The sequence below is a fragment of the Amblyomma americanum genome, chromosome 1 (assembly GCF_052857255.1).
Source record: "Amblyomma americanum isolate KBUSLIRL-KWMA chromosome 1, ASM5285725v1, whole genome shotgun sequence".
Taxonomy (NCBI): Eukaryota; Metazoa; Arthropoda; class Arachnida; order Ixodida; family Ixodidae; genus Amblyomma; species Amblyomma americanum.
This window is the reverse complement of record NC_135497.1, coordinates 260,491,178-260,516,177: the sequence shown is the minus strand read 5'-3', so window position 1 is coordinate 260,516,177 and position 25,000 is coordinate 260,491,178. Positions and strand designations below refer to the sequence as shown.

At 50.5% G+C, this 25,000-nt stretch overlaps 1 protein-coding gene across 1 annotated transcript in view; it reads left to right on the top strand.

Moving 5' to 3' along the window:
- Window positions 1-25,000, top strand: part of LOC144115007 (uncharacterized) — a 190,321-nt gene that overhangs the window by 220 nt on the left and 165,101 nt on the right. Inside the window, exon 1 of the mRNA XM_077649119.1 lies at window positions 1-982. This exon is cut by the window's left edge and continues 220 nt beyond it. Coding sequence (XP_077505245.1) covers window positions 177-982 — 806 coding nt within the window. The 5' untranslated portion in view covers window positions 1-176. The remainder of the gene's footprint in view (window positions 983-25,000) is intronic.

The window sequence follows — 25,000 nt, the reverse complement described above, 5'->3', positions numbered from 1 at the left end:
CCCTCGATACTGCGGTCCCGCGCGCCGCCAACTAGTGGTGGCCGGTGGCGCGCTGAGACAGCGCCGCGCTCCAAACAGGGGCAGTCGGAGCAGCCTGAGCTCCACAAGTGGGCCGCCTTTGTCTCCGACTTACTTTTCCCCCGCTCAGCTGAGCGCGCTGGCCGGCAGCGCCCGCCATGTGCGACGCGTCGTCGAGAGATGGCGCTGAATCAAAGCGCCTCGAGATGAAACCAGTTTGCATGGCGCCTCGACGCGGCGGCGGCACCGTTTTCAAAGCGACGGATGCCGTCGCACGTGCAGGAGGGTCCGTGGAGGTGGACTCGGCGGCCAGCGCCACCATGAGCAAGACGTTCCACCGGCGGTCGACGGCCGCTTGCGGCCTGGTCGTGCTCATGCTGCTGCTGTGCAGCGTGGGGCTGCTCATCGCCTTCCTCAAGGGCCACCAGCAGCAGACGCGCGACTCCCACACGCTTCACGGGATGACGCCGCGGCGCGGGACGAAAAACGACAACTTTCCGAACCGCCGGACGACCCAGCCGCCGTCGACCACGACGACTCGCAGGCCGCTGCAGACGACCACGCTGGAGCCGCCCAAGCCGAAGCTGGACTTCAGGCTGCCGGCTACCATGGTGCCGCTTGCATACGACCTGACGCTGGAGCCGCACCTGAGTAGGGACTCGTTTGACGGCGAGGTCTGGATCACGGTGAACGCGACGCGGCCCGTAGACCGATTCGTTGTGCACGTCTTCCGACTGACGGTTGACGAGACCGAGGTGTTCTTTGAGGACGGCAGCCCTCTGAGCACGGGAGCGCCGTTCGAAGACGACCTCAACGAGTTCTTCGTTGTGCCCGTAGCAGACAAGGCTGGCGCAGGTCCCACTCCTGCGGGCTTGTACCGCCTTCGGTTCAAGTTCAGAGGTTCTCTGGTCGGCGGCATCGTGGGCTTCTACAAGAGCAGCTACAAGATCGACAACGAAACGAGGCGAGTGGCGCTACATTCGTCCTCAGTTGCGAACGACAGGAAGCTGGCAGTTCAACGGCCAGCTTTCTGTTGCTCGCGCACTCGTAAACGGCCGGTCTCGCGAAACGTCTTGCCTTCCCGCGCTTGGCGCAGCAAACGGAGCGTGCCAGTAGAACCGTGGCGTTTTGTACCACATCGTAACGGCGAACAGCTTGGTAATTCGGAATTGGTTCGGTACTGTGTATCATTCGCACGTAGTGCGTGTTTCTGTGGGCACAGGAAATCTCTACGCACTAAAAAGGTAAAAGCTTGAAGACGTCTTCGGCACGCCACAGGCTTGTCGCGAAACGTTAGGCCGGCCATCACTTTCTGTTGCGCGTGCCGAAATAATGTGGGTGGGGTCCTTTTTTAAGTTCGCAGTAACGTTTCAGGCAACGATAGTTGTATTACCCGCCAGCGTCTTGTGCGAGTTTCCCAGGAACTCTCGCCATGGACAGACCAATATTGATCTCATTTTCGTAAAGCGCTCATTACAGCTAATTCTAAATCCTTTCTCAGTAGTTGTTCGTACGCCGGCGGCGCTGAGGCGCCTACTACGTGTCATCTCGACAGCATGCAAGGCGAGCAAGATCGTCGCACAGCAATGAAAGTTTGAAACCTGAAATAGAGATTCAGTGCAATAAATAAGATAGAGGCTTACGGGATGCGTTGCTCGCACCTGTCACCGGTACAAACGCCATGGGCATAAAATTAGAATTTCCCGAATCCGGTTAGAATATATATGAGCCGATACCATTCACAAGAAGCGGTTCAGCCCTTCTATGTGCGTCACTAAAGGGTGCATTGTGTGGCGACAAGTAGACACGAAACAATAAGTGGAAATTCTGTCACCGTTATAAGTCGCGTGGTTTCAGTTTTGTCGCGACAGCAGTACTGCCAAATTTCCTGCATGTGCTACAATTTGTCAGGACGCACGTCAAAGGATGACCTAAGACGTTGCTGCGCAGAAACTTTCGCCTGTTCTCTTTGTATGACCTTTCCAATATAGTTACGTCATATATATTCTTCCTACTTATGTTTCATGAGAATGCCGTATGAGGACGCCCTATTCTATTGTAGTTTCGGTTTCTCTGGTGTTTTTTGTGTGTTAGGCTTAGGGAAATATAGAATGCAACGTACTGCGCGCAGCAGCACTTAGAAATGAGCTGATGATGTCAGTGAAATCGTTGCAAACGCATTTCTGTGCTGTCTGAAAAGTCAGTAGGGTTGTCACAATATAACACCAGTAATAGTGACAACGAGTCTCTATCGACGAATTTAGTTCGGGGTAACATTATCCTAACATAAATACAGAGTGTGTTTCCTGTTGAAATGAGAGAAGCGGGCCTCTGGAGGTGCGCTCGTAACTGCTCGTTGCTTGTTAATTACAATCGCCGGCACCTTGCTAATCATGACTTCACAGTTCGCGCAGCCGAGGGCTAGAACGCCGTTGGTCATTGCGCAGTAGCTCCTGAAACGCCGCCGTAAACAATACATCCTTGAGGCAGTCGCAAGTGTAACGAAACTCACTCACTTGTGCTGTCGAAGTTGCAACAGTGAAGGTGATAAGGGACGTCCTGATAGCGAGAAACGTTACATATACGAAAACCACTCTTTGATGTAAGCAAGATGCGGTGGCGCTGCAGTTGCCGGTTGGGGGTAACAATACACGTAAAGAAAACTTTTCAAGGTAGTCTTCTGGTTTCACAGTGCACCTATAAAGTCTTGCCTTCGCTGGCAAAAGCCGAGTACATCCCAGCTAGAACAGATTGTGCAAGTATGGAACGTCATTTCAAAGCCGATGAATATTTTGAAACACCACAATATGTGCCCACCGGAGTTACTCCCGGGTGGGGATAGCGGGCAACAACGCGGCCCATGTAGAAACAGATGCAAACAAAGCTTTCCGAAATAATTTTCTCATTTGGCAGTGCACCTTTGGACATGGCTGTTCGTTAGCCGCTGTCGACTACATTTGAGAAGAGCATAATGATTACCTAACATAATTTCGAAGCTGACATCGTTTTAAAACATCACGATAAATGCTTGTTGTGATGTCACGCACATATTCCCTCAACGTCTAGGCGCCCAGTCAGCTAAGTGCGTCTCTCCTAATCGCAGAAGCATCTTGTGTAGTTGGACATACTGCCGCGGGCGCTAAATGTGCTCGCAAACAGAATCGTTCAAACTAGACAGCCTATAGGCATGGAAGGCAGTGCTCAAACGGCGTGATAAGCGATGCGCACACCGTCGCAGACGACGGTACCCCCGGCCACAGCGTACGCGAGCGCCCCCTATGTTTGTAAGCAGGCTCCAGGCCTATGCAGTACCTTGTGATACGTAGCCTTATTCCGCAGTGCTTGGCGGCGCAATTCTACCCGGCTGTCTCAAGCGTCATGTTCAGATCTGCCCGCAGGAACTTTTCAAAGGAGGTCTGTCTTCCAATTTCTGACTCTTTAACGCATACGTTAAGTTTTGACATGGAGATGAGTTTCGAGGCCGATGAAGTGATCGCTACGTAACAAAAGCATTATGTAATCATGTGTCCTTTCATGTTCTGTTCAACACACTCGTAGGAGCATAAAATTTCAATAAGCTCCGGGGGTGCGAATCCTTTTCGCCTGAAGCAATGATGTATTGGTATTGATTCCTTCCACAAGTGCAGCAGTCCAAAGAGGCATGAAATTTTGCCACTTGATTTATGCGCCTTAAAAGTGAATTTAGCTCGCGATATTACTCTTAACACTGCACTAGCACGTGTGTGCTGGATTCGGTCTTGCGCGAAAAGAACGGAACAAAGTTAAAGGAAGAAAAAAAGACCTGGGAAGTGTTTCGCTCAGGCGTGCCTAATGCATCAGCTTAAGGTGGTCGTACAGTGGGGAGAAAGGAGAGCAAAGCCCGCAAGCAGGTTGCATACACACGTGCACATATCACTCCCGGCTGTCCGGAAAAAAAAAATATCTCGGCTGGTTTGTAAGGTGCCATAGAAAAAGCAGGGACTCCTAACAACGACGGAACCGTTCACATGTTAATGAATTCTTTTTTTGTTTTGCTTAAAGCGACGCTGAGGGCAATTCTATACAACTATTGTTCTCAGTAAAAGATGTTTCTCTAGCTCCTTCTGGATTTGATGACGTTTGCTATATGCAGCAACGACGCATGTATCGGCATGTATTGGATTTAAAAATCTTCCCGCCAGTCGACTGTAACTCGTGACGTCCTTACCGAAAACGGACAGGTTGCCACCATTTTCAAGTGTATGACGGTCTAACGTAGCCTCTGAGATCCGCGATGAAAAAGTGTCGACGCAGGCACTGTACTTGCAAAATCTGCCGGTTGTGGCGGCACTGGTATTTCGTTTTTATGTCTTTTCTAGCTTATAAAGGCTCCAGTTTCGGTTAGAGTGGTCTCTTTAGAATGAGAACGCGTTGCTCTATCGATACTAGTCGATACAGGCCAACTTGTGTTTGTCCTCAGTGTCCCTTTAAGAACTGCAGATACAGCGACTGCGTTGGGTGGCGACTTGCTAGGGGAATCGTTCGCTTATTTAGAAGGAAAACGTCACCAGATGCCGGCGAATCGAGCGCAGACAAGCCAGTCGTCGTTGACGCCACATTCGCAGATTCCCCCGCTGACTATGTTCGAAGCCTGCGTCAGCGTATGCCCTTCTGTAGCCTAAGTTTACGCCGTCATTTGAAGCTATGCAGATGTGCAAGCACGTGCTAATGTGATGGCGGTCGATATCAGCACTTGGCGTTTGCTGCATGCTGGAGATACCGAAATTTTCGGTATCTTCAAAAAAATTTTTTCTGGAATGGATTTGTTACTTCACATGACTGTACATTAAATTAAAATTTGAACAGGAATTCAAAAGCTAACCTAAATAAAATGAGCGTGTTTAGTGGCTTGCACTCACACAGCCCAAAGGCTCCGTCTTCAGACGCGCATACACACATATACAGTACCAGCCTTCACTGGAGCGTAAAGCTCTCGCCCATTATCAATGCGAACATCTATTCACTTGCTTTGTGTTATTACTAAGAACATAAAATGTAGAAAACGTAATATTTTGGCTGTGCACGTATTTTCGCGTTGCTCGTAATTTTTGCACTGATTTTTCACTGTTGACAACGTAAATCCTTTTTCAGACACTTGCTGACGCTGACCATATAGTCTGCGTGCAAAAGAGGTCTTGTGTACTTCCCTGTCGTTTAAAGCACACTGTTTGCGACGATTTTCGGCGACTATTGAAGAATACAAATTTGGAGAGCTTTCACGGGGGCCTCCGGCAGGTATTGCTGTAAGCACGTACATGATAAGCTTGAACAAGAACTTATTATAGATAGTAGTACGATAAACATACTAAGCAACTAGGCTGTGCTTTAAAGACAAATGGAGAGGAACGGCACTAAAACAGTTTTAAAAAAGAACACGTCTAGTTAATTCTCTTCGTGAAGCTAACAGTTCGCGCTTTTTTGTCAGAAACTGCGAGTTGTCAAATGCCGCGGCTGAAACAGCCCACACACTGTCGGCGTGAAGGGCCTCCGTGGTCCTTTTGCTATGCGATGCTCAGGTCAAAACGTGTTTGTCTCATTGCCGTAATGCTTTCCCGTCAAGCCTGCCGCTGTCGCTATAGATCATCGCAGGAAGGACCCCAAAAAGCTCAAATCGTTCGCAGAGCGGCAAAAGGATGGCACTGTAATTGCGTGCGACTTCCGCTGAATGTCCATCCTGCAAAGCAAGTTATAAGACACCGTAAATACACGGTCCGGACCAAGCGTGCTCGGTGAAAGTGCGCATGCACACTTGCTCGTAAACTACTAGGTCCGAATGTATGTTGCGATATGACTGTTCACAAACTGCTGTGCATTGTAACTTAGTGCACCCCAACCATGTCCCCGGGGCGGGACGTGATGCCGTTTCCCCCAAGTGTGTCGCTCAGTGCGCAGCTACGCATTGCGAGCTTGCCTTTCATAAAACCATTCCATTTAGCAGTTCTGGTGCTCCAGACACGATCGCGCGCTTTCTGGTGGAAAAAGTGCGGTTTAAAACTCAACCAGAGGGATTTAGAGCTAGAAGCCCCACCTCCGCGATGTCGCGCTTATGCCACCTAGCGCACGCGGCCTCGGTCACGTGCCCGTAACTGCGCCGAGTCCCGCAGCCGCCACGGCAAACGCACGCGGAGGTGCCTCGTGCACCGCTCGGACTCGAGCCAGACCAAGAAGCGCCGATTCGTGGGACCACTCGAGAGCGTTCTGACGCGACCAGTCGAGCAGGCTTTTAATCTCCCTAGACCGCGGAACACCTTTGCACGGCGAGCTGTATATAGGGTGGTTTGTTCACCGAATGTTGTATTCATTATTCGCCCAATGTATGCATTTTTCCTTTCTACTCAAGGGCATGTAGTTACGTGGTGATGATCGCACTTATTCACCAAGCGCGTTGAACTTTTTTCGCCGCGGACATTTCGTCATCAACGGCTAACCTTTAGTTCTTTTTTTTTCTTTTTTTGTCTCTCAACGCAACGCTTTGCCAGCGTTATTCAGTAGCGGTATTGACTACGTGGCACGCAACGGGCAAGGTTTGGGTGTATACCATGCAGTGTTATTTCTAAGCTGTTTGTGCGGATCGTGCAATCCTACCAAAGGAAACTAGTGTCTCGCGGCGAAGAAATTTTCTTACAACGGTACCTGTATTGTGGACTTTCCCTTGGCTAAACGGCGTGGCTGCAGGTTTAGTACGTCGTGTTCACTAACCAAGCGTTCATTCAGAAGAGGATGTTGTCATCCGAGGTCTTGGAATCTAGGCAGGCCAAGGATATGGCCGGATGCGATACAGCTATCGTGGCGACTCTTTCGTCGCGTGGGAAGGAGGGCAGAGTCTGACAGTTCTTTTCTCTCCTCCTCTTGGTAGCGCTTGCAATAATACAAACGGCCGTGATCAACAGTTTTTAATCAAGGTATTTGCCTCCTGATTCGAGCTGGGCGTCCTCCGTGAAGTGAACAGCGCAATCTGAGGCACACACGCACAGTGGGACGAAGAATGGGAAAGAACACAGCGCTGTACAATGGGAATAAGACGTAGAGGGTCAAGAAGATGCCCCACAGGAAGTTCCGATGATCAAGAATTGAATTGTGTTAAGGTGTCTTGGAGGTCTACTTTGTTATCAAGCATCATGAAGTGAACAGCCGAGTCTGAGACACACGCAGAGCGGTGCGAAGAATGAGAACGAACTCTGCTCGTCTTAACTCAATTCTCGGACTCCGCCATTGTCGGGGGCCGAACTCGAGCGAATACTGCTGCTTCGTTCCCTTCCTTGCAACGCTGGGTGCAGGTCATCATCACAGTTCGAAATCATTTCTGTTCCATTCATTGAGTTACCTACGCATACAGCCATTAGAATATTTATGTATCCGCAAAAAGAAAGCGCTTAAAGAGGAAGCATCACCGTGCCGGTGCGTCTCGGGAATAACGTAACAAGTGACGAAAACTTGCAGATAGTTTGATTAACACTGCAGACGTCATAGTTTGTGTCTCCGAGAGATACCAGGAAAAGTCTGCAACGTAGGCTCCCTCCAGCTTCCTCCTCTCTCACCCGTGACGCTACGCCGCGTCGTCGTTTCTCTCTCTCTTCCTAATTGGCTGCCTGCGTACTGAACCGTTGCAAACGATGGGCGCGATAAGCTCATGGACACGGCTAGAGGCTCGGGCGCCGGCAGCGCACTGGACCTCCGCCGCGGCCCTCGTACGGAGTCGTCTTGGGCTGGGTACCCAGAATGCGAGCAGCGGCGGGACGAGATCGGCTCCGCCAATGCAAATCCGGCCCGCAGACCCCTCGACAGCACGCGCGGAAGGCTTTTCCGGACGGTTCTCGGTGAGCGCGCGCAAGGCTTGTCGGCGGCCGCATCTTTCCGCGTGCGGCCGCCGACGGCAGGCCGCCGCGCGTCAGGGACGTTGACTCGGCCGGCCGCCCCTCCTCGCCCGCGCTGCAAAACAGGTCCCCGGCCGCCGCCGCCGCTGCCGCGCGTTTTGTACACCCCAACCACCCGAACCAATCTAGGCGGACCAGAGCAACCCCTCCCCCCCTTTGTCTTTCCCAGCGCACGGCCTGACTGCGCGTCCAGAGGCAAGCACGACTCAAGCGGTCGTGGAGAAATCGACACGGGGCACGACAGTGCGCTACCGAGGCGTAGTAACACAGCGAGGTTGTCGACCGAAGCTGTCATACTAGCCAACTAAGCCTTCGGCATGTACTTCCAACTGAATACGTCATGTCAGCCGCAGAGAGAGGCGTGCAAGGAAGAGAACACGAGCGTCCTGTTGCGTTGCGTGCGTCACGTCATGAAAGCCTGGCGTGAAACGGAGTTCCTTCGCGATATTCGGTAAGCACAGCAGGGCAAACCTTGTAGTTGAGTGGCAGAGCGCGTCTGGGCTCAAACGCGTACAGTGCACATCAGTGCAAGTGGACTTATTTCCGGGGTGGATTAAGATTCACCTTCCGGGAAATTTTACCGGTTACAGTTTCGATCTGCATTGATATGGGTATGGTGTGGAGCTAAAGTGAATTAGAAAAACCTAAACTAAGCGGGGATCTCTGCAGGAGCCCACGATTGTATTCTGCAGCCCATACACTCAAAACGGAAGTCAGTTCATACTGGACTACCGTCATAACCTACGTGCTTCTGAACGACCAGAAGCGTTTCCCGCAGGGCGCTATTCATAACTCTTTGAAAGGGCTACAAACGTAGCAGTATTCGCTGCACTACCGTTTCTTTCTTCTTTCTTCACTTTTATTTACTTCCTCGTTTCCTCCTCTCTCCCTCCCTCTTTCGTTCTAAAGAATGCGCTCTACACTGAGCGGAAGCGCCGCAACCACCGCTCCCAGCGCCTCCTTTGTTGCAGCGCAAGGCGGACGGACAGCTCGAGGCCGTCACATTATTTTTCGCGCGGTTACGACACCGATACTCATTGAAAATCGCGCGAAACTCGCATAAGCGCGGCACGATTTTGGCCTCCTGCCCGTCCGCCCGTGGGCACGCATGGGACCCCCGCGGCGAATGCACGCACGAACTACGTGTACACGACGCCTGCGCACTCTATCGAACGCCGGGGCGCCATTGCTGGGACCAAAATGGCAGCCTCCACGTGGCGGCGAAACAGGAAGATAGAATAAGCGGGACGACGGGAGCGGTGCAAGCACGGCAGAGGCGAGCCGTTGATATGAAAGGGGCGAAGCCAAACGAAAGCGAGCTGAACAAAGACGCAGCGACGCACACAAAAGCAAGGCGCAGCGCGAAGAAAAGAATGGGGTCATTCACACGAAAAAGCGAAACCGCCAGCGCCGCCGGCCTCTCTCTCGACGGGCGGGCGCTGTGCGTATCGGCCAGTGCGCGCAGAGTCCTGCCTGCAGCCGACTGGAAACGCGCGCGTTGTCGCTATCGCGCAGCCCGTCTTGGGAGAAACGAAAGGTTAGCTTTGAGGCGGATACGTGCTTGGGTGTACGTGTCGGCCTGAGTTAGCTGATGCGCGAGCTTCCATAGCCCGGGGTGCTCTGCTGGCGCTCCGTCGCCGCAACGACGGGTACGTGCAGTGGAGGCATAAATAGGATTCAATAACGGGTCCCAATTCATTCTTAGGGGTGGAAAATGCTCCGACTCTAGTCTATTGTTTCACATGGCGCTGCTTCCGTCGTGTGCTGAGTGAACGCTGCAGAACTTCTGTTGTGCAACTCGCGATGTTCCGAGGCATACCCCCTTGTAGCTGGGCGGAGTGTCCCAGGACGTCCGTTTTAGCCTGAGAATCACCTGTTTTGGAGATCTTCGCTGCTGTTCCGTCTTCCTGCTTTAATAAAGCAGCCTTTTCTTTCTTTTTCTGTCAGCACCCGTTTCATAAATGATAACCTATTCAGTTCTGTTTTGTGTGTGTGTGTGTGTGTGTGTGTGTGTGTGTGTGTGTGTGTGTGTGTGTGTGTGTGTGTGTGTGTGTGTGTGTGTGTGTGTGTGTGTGTGTGTGTGTGTGTGTGTGTGTGTGTGTGTGTGTGTGTGTGTGTGTGTGTGTGTGTGTGTGTGTGTGTGTGTGTGTGTGTGTGTGTGTGTGTGTGTGTGTGTGTGTGTGTGTGTGTGTGTGTGTGTGTGTGTGTGTGTGTGTGTGTGTGTGTGTGTGTGTGTGTGTGTGTGTGTGTGTGTGTGTGTGTGTGTGTGTGTGTGTGTGTGTGTGTGTGTGTGTGTGTGTGTGTGTGTGTGTGTGTGTGTGTGTGTGTGTGTGTGTGTGTGTGTGTGTGTGTGTGTGTGTGTGTGTGTGTGTGTGTGTGTGTGTGTGTGTGTGTGTGTGTGTGTGTGTGTGTGTGTGTGTGTGTGTGTGTGTGTGTGTGTGTGTGTGTGTGTGTGTGTGTGTGTGTGTGTGTGTGTGTGTGTGTGTGTGTGTGTGTGTGTGTGTGTACTATTTGCTGTGAATATTGTTGTTGCAATAAAATGAACCAACTGTTTACCTCGCTCTGTCCTCCCCTGTCCCCCTGCCTGCAGCTCAATTACTAAATGTTTCCCTAAAATGTCATTGTTACATTCATAAGCTGACGTCATGTTGAGGGCCGAGGTTATACTGCAGTAATTGAGAACGCCTATACCTATTAAGACCCTGTTAAAAAATGGCTTGTTGCAAAAGCCGCAGGATTTACTTAGAGTTTACCATATGCAGGTGCACGTAAGCAGCTGTGATGTGCGCAACTGCTCTTATCATGACTTCAGTACGGTCAGTAAATCGTACTGGTATCACTCGCGGATCGCCAAGAATTACGAATGGAGAATGCGCAGCAGGACCGATTTGGCGCAGGATTCGTCCCAGATTTTGCTACGTATTGAGTCATTCCCCTCCTATATACTTACGTTTGACTATGCAGTCACTGTTGAAGTGGACTCCTCTCCCTTTGCGGCCGTTCTTTAAAACGGCAACGAACTGCAGGGGCCGAACCGAGATACCCTTTCCGCACAATGATGCAATAAAACCAGTTCCGCCGCAGAAAAGCCGCGCCTTCTAATCACTGAGCAAGTGGGTTACAAAGGAAAAAAGAAACAGAATAGCGGTCGCTGACTTGGCCATTGCGGTGGTTGCCTGCAAGCTGTTAGCAGGTCGCAGAGGTTTTTCTTTATGGGCGACGGCCTTTGGCTCGCATATCGGCTCTCCCTGCTGCAAGTTGAGCTGTCACATGGAACAGAGAAAAAGTGTGGGTGAACCTCTGAACCTCTATGTTACGGCATCACCTATCACCTGCAAGGAGAAAAAAGAATATGCTGTCATAGCGGTAACTTTGACGGTTACGGAGAACGCCGGGCAGTGGACGCACGCTGAATTTAGCGGCACAAATAACAAGGAATTGAAAGTGCAGATTTTACCTGAGTTGTTCCCCTTTGGCAGCTCTCTCTCTCTCTCTCTCTCATCCGGTGAAAAGATGATGGCCACGTAATTTCTTACGCCGCAGGCCGGCACAGAAGCGCCGTCGAAGAACGAGGGCGCTAACTATACCACAGTTCCCGTGTCGTGCGCGGATTTCGCCACACACAAATACGGGCGGCTGTTTATTCTTAGCCTATGAAACACCGTTTTTCGGAACCCTCTTGCAGACTGGGTAAGTGATGATCGTTACGGAGGGTTCCATAGCTGGGCGGCTGTGAATCACGCAGTACTGCAGGCCACCATATCTGTATCAGTAAACGAGCATTTTAACGCGATAGCGTTATAGTCCCTGTTCATCAGAAAATCCGGTGTCGGCGTTGTCAGAGTTGTTAGTGAATAATAATGGCTATGGCTCTGGAAGGTGGCCCCAGAGAGCAACCTAGCAGGCAGGTGGGCCACCTAGGTCACATGACCTTGCATCTCAACCTGCCCACCATGGCAGTTAAATTAATGATTGGTCGCTCGGGATGAGCAACGTACCTGTGGCGCACAAGGCTGTTAGAGGTGGGGCTCCAACCCCATAGCAGGCCACCGGTGTTGGGGGATTGCGCTTCGATCCCATCGCTGCCACCAGTTGTTAGATGTGGGCGCTTGGTTCGCCTGGGCCGTCTCTCGCCAAGGTCGATGTCCACGCGTTCCGGATCGCGACTGCTGTTACGGGGTGACGAAGAGACGAGATGGGCTTCCAGGTGGAGAAGAGACTGAAAAAGGTTTATTTACATTTTTACATAGTTCGAAAGAGTGAATCGGGAGCTAGTCGACCACGTGCCACATTGCTGCTTAAATAGGGTCCCCTGTCCCCAGGTCCCTAGTTGGAGAATTTAGTTCATTAAAAATGCGTCCAATCACTGCGATGTCGATCACGTGTCCAGTCTTTAGGATTCGCCTTCCCGGACGTCCCCAACAACACACTCTCGCCACTTCTGGCAAGTGCTTGTCCAGGCAGCAGTGATGAATAGCTCGAAGGGGGCCCCATGGCAGCGTCGAAGGTCAGTCACCTGCACTTCACAGCGGTAGCGTGGGAACGAAAGGATGCCACTGCACTTTGCAGAAGCTTCCACGTATAAGTAAAAGCACTTAGGGTAAGACGAGGTTGTTTTCGAAGCACGAGGATTCCGGCGTTGTTGGCTCAGTCAAACACGGCCGCGTTTGCCACGGCTCATTTGCAGCCCCGCGCCGCTTGCCGGCTCCCCCGCCATCCCTTCCGGGAGAAGGACTTCGTTATGTCCCGGGTGGGTCGGGCGTTGAGAACAAACGACAACCAGGCTCCCCAAAAGCCGCTCTCGGGCAGCGGATGGCCGTTTCACCCCGTAAACAGCAGGGGGGTCCTTGTAGACGCCGCCACCTGCATTCGACGGCCCTTTGCAGCTTCTGTCTATTGATGCTTCTCAGTGGCTTGAATATTCTTGGCATGTTGGCGTCTCCAAACGTAACAAGGCCCACCACTGGGAGCACCTGCCATCGCAGGACTGTGGCGCATCGCTTAAACGCTGCACCAGAGCGCCAGGAGGGCTATGAGGACTCCCAGGGATCTATGAATGTAGAGAATGACGTACATGTATGGGAAATAACCCATTACGCTATCGCGTCATACCTTTGAGGTTGAGCTTAAGTGTCCTCTCCAACTTTTTGCATAATGCGACCCCCGCTGTCAATACACCATACTGAGTACCAGTACGCCATAGCCACTGAGCCACATGGGTACTGGCATCACAGCGTTCGTATGTTGCGCTTAGCACTATAGAGACCAAATACCCCTACACTGTATTTGCTACATCTAGTCTCTCTACATGTTTCAGTATTTAGACAAGGAACAAAAACTGTACATTTTCTTCTTTCATTCCCTCCTTTATCCCGTCCTTACAGACGGCGTGGTTCGGGTGTCCACCGACACAAGTGAGACAGTTACTGCGCCATTTCCTTTGCTCAAAAGCAATTCTCATTTTCATTTAGCCAGAGGTGTACTGTCCTGTAATTTTAGCACATTGTAAGCGCGCAAAGCTCCGTGCACAGCAGGCTGAACCCGATCATTGGGTGAAAGTCCAGGAGGTGGAAGTAAGCTATCAAGATGATGATGAAATAACTTTATTTGCACCCGTCAAGGAATCAGAGGGCGAAAAAGACGAGTCTTGACCGCCGTCATCTTCCTCCCCTTTCAGCAGGCTGGGATCCCTTGTGATTCAGCGGTGTCCAGGGCCAGACGGATGACTTCTTTTTGTTCTTCTTCTTTCTGGCTGGCCATTAAAGCCTCCCAGGACTCTATATTCCTGTCTGGTTCGTTGTGGCTAGGGCATGTCCACACCATGTGGATCATGTCTGCTATTTCATTACACTGTTTACACCTGGGGTCTTGGATCGCCGGATGCCATCTGCTTAGTGCGAGTGGGTTCGGAAAAACTCCCGCCTGTAACTTTCTCCATATGACCTCTTCCTTTTTGCTGAGGCCCTTGCATGCTCCAGGTAATGTCTGTCTTCCTAATCTGTAATGGTTAAGAATATCTTGGTACGTGTTCAGCTCCTCGCTCGTCTGAAGGGACTCTCTACTCGACGAGACCGCATTGGGGTCCCGGTGTGTGAGTCCTCGGGCCAATGCGTGCGCTGTCTCGTTTCCCCGGAGGCCCTCGTGGGCCGGAGTCCAAACAAGGTTAATTAGTTCTGCCGGTGTCGGGTCGGCTGTGAGAATTTTGACTGCTTCGACAGATACCCTGCCTGCGTTGTAGTTGCGGATAGCCGATTTGGAATCTGTTATAATCACCCTAACATTCCGTTGAGTTAAAGCCAGCGCAATGGCTACCTCCTCAGCCGCTGTTGCATCACTCTGTTGGGTGCTGCAGCACGAGACTCGGTCTCCGCCCTCCCTGGTCGCCAGGGCTACGAAACCCGTTCTGCCTTCATATTCCGCCGCGTCCGTGTAAACCACGTCCTGTCTATTGGCTAATTTTTTCTGCAGAGCTTTCGCTCTGTCCTTTCGCCTACCCTCATGGTGTACCGGATGCATATTCCTTGGGAGTGGTGGGATTCTGATTTTGTTCCTTATGTCTGTTGGGATATTCTCCGTGTGTTTGAGCCGCGCTCGAGGTTCGAAGCCTAGCTTTTTTAGTATTTTTAGCCCCGAATGGCTGCGTAGAAGTCGTTGTTGTTGCGCTACTCTGGTAGCCTCAATGAGCTCGTCTAGGGTGTTTGAAATCCCCATGTTCAGAATTTTCTGGGTGGATGTGTACGGGGGGAGGCCCAGAGCGGTTTTGACGCCTTTCCTAAGTAGGATTTCAATCTTGTTTTTTTCTGCTTTGGCTAGCCGTAGGTATGGTGCCACGTATGTGATTCTGCTGATTACAAATGACTGAACTAGTCTTAAGAGGTTCGTCTCCTTCATTCCCGCGTGTTTATTTGCTATTCTTTTGAGTAGCCTACACGTCTGGCTTACACTCGATTCGAGTTTTCGTATCGTTTCGGTGTTCTTACCGTTTGTCTGTATCCTAAGACCCAGTACTCTAATCATCTCCACTGATGGTATTTTGTCCCCGTTTACCGTTAGCGTTATCCCATGTTCATGGGGCTTTGTTCGTCTCTTTTGTGGGCCGAGGAAGAGCGCTTCAGATTTCTCGGCAGAACATTTGAGTCCTACTTGTTTTAGGTACGACTCAATTTCCTCGATCGCTCTTTGGAGGGTACCTTCGATGTGCGCGTCACTGCCTCTGGTAACCCAGAGGGTGAGGTCGTCCGCGTATATTGTGTGGTTGAGCCCTTCTATACGCGTCAATTTCTGTGGTAAGCCAATCATTGCAATATGGAAGAGTGTCGGTGATAGGACCGAGCCTTGGGGAGTAGCTTTGTTGCCCAGCCTTATGCCTTTCTCTTCCTTCCCTCCTAGGCTGATAGTAACTGTTCTGTTTGAAAGAAAGTCCTTCACGTAGTTGTATACCTTTCCCCCTACATTTAGAGTTTCTAAGCGTTCTAGTATGGCTGCGTGGTCAACGTTGTCAAAAGCTTTGGCCACGTCAAGGCCGACTATTACTCTGGTATCAGCTGTTTCGTTGTCTAGCACTTGTTCTTTAAGTTGAAGCATAACATCGCATGCAGAAAGATGTGTCCTGAATCCGATCATTGTGTCGGGGTAAAGCTTTTGTTCTTCTAGGAATCTGTTTAGCCTCGTTTGAATAACGTGCTCCATTAGCTTACCTACACATGAGGTAAGCGAAATGGTCCTCAGGTTTTCGAGACTTAGTTTCTTACCTTGTTTTGGAATAAGGACTAGGTTGGCCTCTTTCCACGAAGGTGGTATTCGGCCCTTGTCCCAACATTCCTGCATGTACGCTGTTAGGTTTCTAATTGATGCATCATCCAAATTCCTCAGCATGCGATTGCTGATTCTGTCTGGACCTGCCGCAGTTTTAGTTCTGAGTCTGTTCAACTCCGCCCTAACCTCTCCGATGGTGATGGGCCCATCTAGAAGAGGATTCTCTGCGCCCTTGTACTCGGGGAGGGGTGTGGGTGGTGTGCACCTCAAGTACCTGTCCCTCACTTCAGAGATTAGTTGATCGCTAGTGCTTTCGTATTTATATACGAGTTTCTGTAGTTGTTGTCGTGCCTCATACTTTGTCTTGTCCGGGTCTAAGAGATGTCTGAGCATTTTCCACGTGTTGGCTTTGCTGATTCTGCGGTCCATCTGCTCGCAGATACTACCCCAGTTTTGTCTGGTTAAGTTCAGCGCGTGCTCCTCGATATCTCTATTCTGTTTGGCTAGGAGCTTACGTATGTTTCTATTCCCCTTGTTTTGAGCAAGGTTTTCTTCTAGCTCCCTTTTCTTGCGCCACAGGCCTATCATACGCCTGTCTACCTCCTCTTGCGTTTCGTCTGCTTCCACCTCTTCGGTGGCTTCTTTAACTGCTGCGAGAAGGTCTGTGCCCCAAGATTCTATGTCCCTGATTGCGTCTCGGGTAGGAAGGTTCGCCCTGAATAGATCCCAATTTACCGCTGCGACCTTTTTGGGTCTCGGTGTGGGCGGTCCGTCTTCTACCACAATCTCAATAATTTTGTGGTCGCTTCCTAGGTCCTCCCCCGTGTTACACCACCTTGCCGTGATTTGGCCTCCGGTGAGTGTTAAGTCAGGTGTAGTGTCCCTACTCACGCTATTGCCCTGTCTTGTTGGTTTGATGGGGTCAGTGATCAAGATGAGCTCATTGTGGAGAATGCTGTCCCAGAGTTCTCTGCCCTTGATTTGCGTATATTTGTATCCCCATGCGGGATGATGAGCGTTAAAGTCCCCGACAATGACGATAGGGTTTTTGCCCGCTATCTGTTTCGTTTTTGCGAATAGCCTGTCGAAGCCGCAATCCTTTCTCTGTTTCGGAGAGCTGTATACGTTTAAGACGAATAGGCTTTTCTCTCTCCGCTTGCGCGGTATCATTTCGATTAGAGTGTGATCTAATTGGACGTGCCCTGTCTCGTGCTGCAGCGCGGTAACGTTGCGTTTGACAAGGGTGGCAACCTGCGTGTTGTCCCCTCGGCCCGGGTACGATTTGTAACCGGGCAGCTTCGCGTTTTTCCCGCACTCTTGTAAAGCTATAATTTCCGGTTTGTCTCCGTTTGCAAGGAACGATTGTAAAACGGCCCGTTTACGCAGAAAGCCCCTACAGTTCCACTGCCAGATAGTATTATTGTTCTTTGGCCAAGGCATTTTTGGTTGCTTGGAATTCCGCGTATATCCATTGGTTCCTTTTCTCAAATTCCGCCGTGAGAGCAGCGTCTCGCTTTGCAAATTCTACTCTGATCGTTTCTGTGACTTGTTTCATGAATTGCATTAGTGTTCCGTTCAGTAGTTTCATGTCCTGTTGTTGTTTGTCGTTTAGTTGTTCGAATTTGGTCTCAAGATCCGACTCTTTGGTACGTTTCTTTCTTGAAGGGGGTTTTTCAACCTTCTCTGTCTCAACCTCTCTATCCTGCTCCACTTGCATAGGCGCCATTGCCTTTTCCTGTTGCGGTTTGTTTTCCTCGGGTTGTTTAGCTGTCGTTTCTAGCATTTTGATCCGCTCTTCTTGCTTCTTAATATAATCAGTTAAAGTCTTAATCTGATCTGCCTGCTGTTTAATAAGTTCTTTTAATTCTTTAACTGTCTCGGAGTCCTGGGAAACTTTAGCTGGCCAGCTCACCTTTGCAGCTTGCTCCTTGCGTGGCTGTTGCTGTCCGGTTTGTAGCCGGGGGAACGACTCTGACCGAAACCTCGTTCTGCTGCCGGATCTATCACGGGAGCGGCTGTTCCTTCGGTCTTCTTGCTTCGCTTCTTCAGCCTCCTGTTTGGCTTCCCATTGGCGTTTCTTGACAATATAAGGGGTGCGAAAGAGATTTTTGCACCTCTTGTCCCCGGTGTAGTGTTCTTTGCCACATAGTTGGCACTGCGGTGTACATTGGTGCCCCTCGGGGGGCGATGTCATGCCACAGCCGCGGCACTTGGTCACCTCACTGTCGCAGACGTCCGAGCGGTGGCCAAGTCCTCCGCACTTGTAACAGACCTCATAGCGTTTCTTGTATAGAAAGCACTTGAAAGTGATTCCGCTCAAGACTACTCTGCGTGGTACTTTCTCTTCTTCAAAGGTGATTAGGAAAGATTTAGTCTTCCCCATTCTTCGTGCATCTATGACTAGAGGGTTGAATCCGTTAATGTTCAGTCCTTCTAGTACATACTTGTGTGTGTATTCCACATCAATTCCATGGATGACTCCTCTGCCGCAACTCTCTGGTGCGTTCATGTAGGTGGTCACACCGCGTTCCTTGTCTCCGATCTTGACAGTTTCAAGTTTCTCCACCTTCCTCGCGTTTTCGTAGCTAGGCGAGTGGTAGGTAATCGTTCCTTGCTTGGCGTTTATAGCTAGTCTGTCCTTCAGTGCCTCCTCGTCCTTGATTCCGGCGTTCTCCCTGATGGCCGCCGCAATTCTCATCTCGGTGGTGCTCTTCAGCATTGTGAGTCCTTCTTTGGGACGCAGAACTACTTTCCATCCGGTCGCTGGAAGTCTCGGGAGGTCTGAGGCTATTGAACGTTCAGCGAGTTTCCGTCCCGCCTCTCTGTAGGCTCTCGTGTCGCTGCCGTCGGTCGTCGCAACAGTGGCGGCGTTCGCTGCCGCCGCGTCTCCGGCACCATGTGGGTGTCCTAGGTGGCGTTCGTTGTTCTCCAATTTTTCCGCTCGCTTCTTCAGTCGCATAATCCATTCTTCTTTTTCGGTTTCTTTGGGGTCGATGTCGGTTCCCACCACCGCCACTTCCATCGTCATCGTGGAGCCGGGCGCGGTCGGCGATGGCGGGAGCTCGCCGGTCGCCGCCTTCCCGGTCGAAGTAGGCCTATCGTAGCGTGTAGCGCTGGCGAACTTGGAGTGACGATATAGGCTTTAAAGATGCACTTACAGGCACAAATGTCGTATCCTCGGGTTGCTTGCACCTTAGGAAACAGGTTTCAAGGACATTTACGGTCAACGTAGGAAAAATCCGCCATGAAATCACTGATTTCGCGGAGCCGACGTGAACGCGTCCGTACTCCTCGACGCCCCCTGGCGGTCCCCCAGCTATCAAGATTGAATTTCCTTTATCACAAGCTGCTGCGAATTCTAGATCCTTGCAACGACCGCGGTAACCGACCAAGAGAGGCGCCAGGGTGAGCCTTGTTAGATGCGGGCCCCTGGTTCGCCTGTGCCGTCTCTCGCCAAGGTCGGTGTCCCCGGGTTCCTGATCGGGAGACTGCTGTAGTGGGGTTGACGAAGAGATGAGAGGGTCTTCGAGGTGAAGAAGAGACTGAAGGGTTTATTTACATTTATACAAAGATTGAAAGAGTGAATCGGGAGCTGGCGAACACACGCCAGATCGCTGCTTAAATAGGGTCCGCTGTCCCCAGGTCCCTAGTTGGGGAATCTAGTTCATTAAAAATGCGTCGAATCACTGTGATGTAGATCACGTGTCCAGTCTTCCGGGTCCGCCCCCATCCACACACTCTTGCCACTTCTGGCAGATTAGTGTCAGCGCTGTCCAGGCTTCAGTAATGAATAGCCCGAAGGGGGTCCCATTGAGAGCGTCGAAGGTCATTCACCTGCACTTCACAGCGGTAGCGTGGGGCGAATGGATCCCACCGCAGTTCGCAGAAGCTTTCACGTATGGGTGTGGGAAAGCACAGTCTAAGTCGAAGTTGTTTTCGAAGCATGAAGATTCCAGAGACGTTGGCTTAGTCAAACCCGGCCGCATTTGTCACGGCTGATTTGCAGTTCCGCCGCTCGCCGGCTCCCCGTCGTCCCCTCCGGGAGAAAAATGTCCCGGGTGGGTCCAGCGTTGAGAACAAAAGACAGGTTCACTAAAGCCTTTCTCAGACAGCGGGGAGCCGTTTCACCCCTTAAACAGCAGGGGGGGGGGGGGGGGGGAATGACCCTTGTAGACGCCACCACCTGCACTCGTAGCGCTGCAACCACATCGACGGCCCTTTGAAGCCTCGGTAGATTGATGAGTCCCAGTGGCTTTAATATTCTTGGCATGTTGGCGTCTCCAAACGTAACAGCTCCTCCGCGGCCAGGACAATCTCGATCGGCCAGTGGTCACAATCACTGGTCGAGGAGAGATGACTTGAGTTGTAGCGTGGGAGGCCCTTCTGCATCTTGTCTGCAAGCACAGAGTAGAGTCCTAAACCTCGGACAACGGAGGCATTAGTCGAAATCAGCCACTCAACATGGCGCCACTCCCCAGGCAGTGCACGAAATTCACCCGAGAGCCGCCAGGCTGTTATGCAATACTACTGCATTATCAATGTAAACGTAAGCACAAAATTTTGTAGCTGACAGCAATAATCTCGGCTACTAAGAACAGCTTCCATGTCTGCCAAATTCGCTGCCAAAGTCCGATTCGCCGAACACGGCTTGAAGAGAGGTGGCAAATTTGGAAGCAAAAGAAAAAGGATAATAGGACACCACGCCAAAACAAAGCTAACTAGCACCTAAAAAAAATACGAAAAGGCACCGAATTGCCACCGAACGGATACCTCAATTATGGGAATAACCTGCTCAATCCGTCGGCATTGCCATGACATTTGCCCCTTTTGTATCGCACAGAAAAGTTATATTGCTGGAGGGCTAGACTCCGTCTCTCGCCAAGGTCGGTGTCCCCGGGTTCCGGATCGGGAGACTGCTGTAGTGGGGTTGACGAAGAGATGAGAGGGTCTTCGAGGTGAAGAAGAGACTGAAGGGTTTATTTACATTTATACAAAGATTGAAAGAGTGAATCGGGAGCTGGCGAACACACGCCAGATCGCTGCTTAAATAGGGTCCGCTGTCCCCAGGTCCCTAGTTGGGGAATCTAGTTCATTAAAAATGCGTCGAATCACTGTGATGTAGATCACGTGTCCAGTCTTCCGGGTCCGCCCCCATCCACACACTCTTGCCACTTCTGGCAGATTAGTGTCAGCGCTGTCCAGGCTTCAGTAATGAATAGCCCGAAGGGGGTCCCATTGAGAGCGTCGAAGGTCATTCACCTGCACTTCACAGCGGTAGCGTGGGGCGAATGGATCCCACCGCAGTTCGCAGAAGCTTTCACGTATGGGTGTGGGAAAGCACAGTCTAAGTCGAAGTTGTTTTCGAAGCATGAAGATTCCAGAGACGTTGGCTTAGTCAAACCCGGCCGCATTTGTCACGGCTGATTTGCAGTTCCGCCGCTCGCCGGCTCCCCGTCGTCCCCTCCGGGAGAAAAATGTCCCGGGTGGGTCCAGCGTTGAGAACAAAAGACAGGTTCACTAAAGCCTTTCTCAGACAGCGGGGAGCCGTTTCACCCCTTAAACAGCAGGGGGGGGGGGGGGTGGGGGGGGGGGGGGGGGGGAATGACCCTTGTAGACGCCACCACCTGCACTCGTAGCGCTGCAACCACATCGACGGCCCTTTGAAGCCTCGGTAGATTGATGAGTCCCAGTGGCTTTAATATTCTTGGCATGTTGGCGTCTCCAAACGTAACAGCCTCCGCTTACGGGCGCCTGGCTGACTTCACCTCTGCATAACGACACACGCCATATAATAAGGGAAACAGTTCGACAGGCGGGCGTGGTCGGTTTTCTCTCCCTTTTGCCGTTTTTCATCCCAAGTCCGTTCTTTGCGCAGTGGCTAATTTATTTGCTTCTTTGGTGTGTTCATGAAAGTTGAGTGGGCACGGGAGCAGTGACATCGGCATGGATTCAATGCTTCGTTTTTTCGCCGTGCAGGCTGCACTATATATAGCGCTCATCGCGCCAACGTCCTCAGCTGCACTCTGCGACTCGGCGCTTTGTCTTGGTCCGCTGCCTGCAAGTCCCGGCCATTCCAACAGCGGCATTTTCACCTACGTGCCTGGCCAGCACGTTCCGCTTACGGAACCGCTCAGCTACAAGCGTCATCGACTGTGGCATCACCACCCGCATCGAACTTAAAAACCCAGATCGCCATCTTTCCCTTCAGTGGGCTCGGGGGCAGTGACACCGGCATGCCTCCAAAGCTTCGTTTTTTTTTTTTCGCGGTGCATACTGTTCTAGCGCTCACCATGCCAAAGCCTTCGGCTGTACCCTGTGACTCGGCGTTTCGTCCTGGTTCGCTGGCCGCAAGCCGCACTAATCCAACAGCCGCAGTTTCACCTGGGCGCCCTGCCAGCGGGTTCCGCTACGGAACCGCTCGTTTACAACCATCCAGCGTCGTCGACGGCGGCATCACGAACCGCATCGCGGATTTAAAAGCTTAACTTGCCGGCTTTCCCTTCAGTGAGCACGAGGGCATGCAGCGGCATGCCTCCAGTGCTTCGTTTCGTCCCCGTGAAAGTAATATGAAGACTCGCGACCAACGGGGACAGAAAAGACACACAAACGACAGGACCAGCGCCACTTGTGGCTGGGTTTATTTTGCAAGAAGCCTGCCTTGTTGTACGACCACTTAGCTGTATCACAGATGCGAGTACATCAGAACTACAAACAACAACCTGTCGTAATCTCTTAGAATCATTGCTAACGCAGGACATTAGACTTCCTCCGATGTACTGCCTCAGCAGTGACTCAGAGAGGTGGCAATATGTTGTTGTTTATGCGGTTTTGATAGCTCGGCGATCAGCGATCAGCTTTTGCTCAATTTCTTCATTAACGCAACCGCATCCCCAATTGAATAAAATTAGAAAGACGATCCTAGGTTGCAAAAACGAGACGATCCTAGGTTGCAAAAACGATAACTTTGCTCTTGTTAATAACCAGTCATGCGCATTTACTGATGGCGTTCTAATATATTTCAACAAACACTGCGTTCTAGAAAACTACTCATTGTTCAAAATAAAGGCACAGCTACTAACCAATAAGTATATTTCCAAACGCGTCGTCACCTCTTATCCACAAGCACCTACAACGCATATCAAGAGATTATCTACCAGGAAAAAAAAAACTTTTAAGTCTCGCAAGGCTTTGACCTTGTAAAGCGCGGTGGGCAACTCACAAGTTACCTTCTGAAGCTTATTTGACAGCACTTAAACTTAGAAAGAGTAACTTTTTGGCTTCAGCGTTGCCATCTGTTCCAAAAGCTATTCTTAAAAACTTCCGCGTGCACGTTACACATTTACACACCCTTTAACTACATTACAAGATCCCTTGGCAACCTTATACGCAATAATCTTTGTGCAACTGTGTTGAATGATACGTTCGTTAAAAGCTTTTTTCCAGTTCCACTGTTCATCTCCTCGATACTCCGCGTCACAGATTATCTGTTATGTCACCTATAACTGTTGATGCTCTCTGCTTCGCTAAATTAGTAGAGTCTTTAAAAAAAATGATTCTTCGCAGGATAAGATTGGATTAGCACGGAGCTCTTAAATAACGTTTGAGCTTGCAGCTCATTTATGATGGTGGTGATGATGAGTTTTAACGACGCCAGGGAACCTTTGACCAAAGAGTGCCAAGGCACAAGGTATCCTGTTCTGCACAAGGCGGGGTCAGATACCCAGTTTCCAAACGTTTCACCCCCCGAAAGCCGAGCACCTGCAGGCCATGGGAAAGCTTGTGCCCATCAGAAGCCGACGGGAACCCGTCGGCACTTGGGATCGAACCCCACACCTCCCTCATTCGAAGCAAGACCACTAGGTCACCGCTATGGTCAACAGTTAATTTATATTAGCGAAGCTTTTTTTAACAGTCGCCCGACTCATCAATCCTCCCCCTAATGATGGGAAAATCAGGAAGGTAACTGATTCCATTTCACAAGTCCAGTGGTAAGCACTCACCCCTAAATTTTCCTCGCATTTCACACACTAGGGCGTGCCGTAAATTACTAGAAGCACATAGTTATTATGAACGCACGTAGTTGCTTTTCTTGATGAAAACTCATTTTTCGCGTCTGCACAACATTGTTTCTGTCTAAAATACTCATGTGAAACACATTTATTTTCAATCACTCATAAATTACACCGCACACTTGAGAAGTCATCTAGCGCAGACTGCATTTTTTTAGACTTCGCGAAAGTATTTGATAAAGTGTGTCATAAATTGCTGCTTCTTAAGGTAGGCCACCGTAATTTCAATTCTAACATATTCCGATGGATTGAAGTTTTCGTTATTAAACGCTGGCAACTTGTTTTCGCTAATGGTACTCACCGCTTGCTAACGTCCCACCTGACGTATCACAGGTATGTGTGCTTGTTCCGCCCTCGTTTTTAATTTATATTAATGACCTTCCTTCTACTGTATTTTCCACCATCCATCTTTTTTCTGACGACTGCGTAATATTCAACAAATAAATAGCGATAACGGCATTAATGCTGTCCAGTACGATCTCACTCTTGTCTTTTAACTGGCGCAGGACGTGGCAAATTGGATGAAACGTTAATAAATGTAAAATCATGCGCGTGTCCTGTACATTAGCACTTTTCCCTTTTATTATATTTACTTCATTGCTCTTGATTCTGTCAATGCATGCAAGTACCTAGGCATCCACATCACCCAAAACTTAACATGGTCTACCCATACTTAATGCATCATTAATAACGCTAACTGCATGTACGTTGCTTACGTCGCAACTTCACCGCTTCGTCTTGCTAAAACATTTGTATCATATAACTCTCATACGTCCGAAGCTAGAATACGCAGCATCAGTATGGGACCGTACGCATGAAAACCTCATAGCGTCTCTTGAACTTCTACAAAATAACTCAGTTTGTTTCATCCCTTCATATTATAACCGTACCGCAAGCATCACAGCCGTGGGAAGTAATATTTGCCTCCAACCCTTACATCTCGTCGGACATTCACCGGCGCCGGATGTATCACCACGCGACCCAGCATGGTAATTTCATTTCACCACCACAATACATTTCGCGACGCATTGATCACCCTCAAACGTTTGGCATCATAAAGTGGGATACAAAAACTTTTTTTTTTTAGTCTTGCCTTCACCAGTCATCTGTTTTGTGCAAGCGCATTTTCCCCGTTATCGCATCCACTGAAGATATCCAATGTCTTTTGCGGTGCACTAGCTATATTGCTCTTTCGGAAGGAAATTGAATTTTCTTGCACGTTAAAGATCCCCAGGTGGTCGAAAT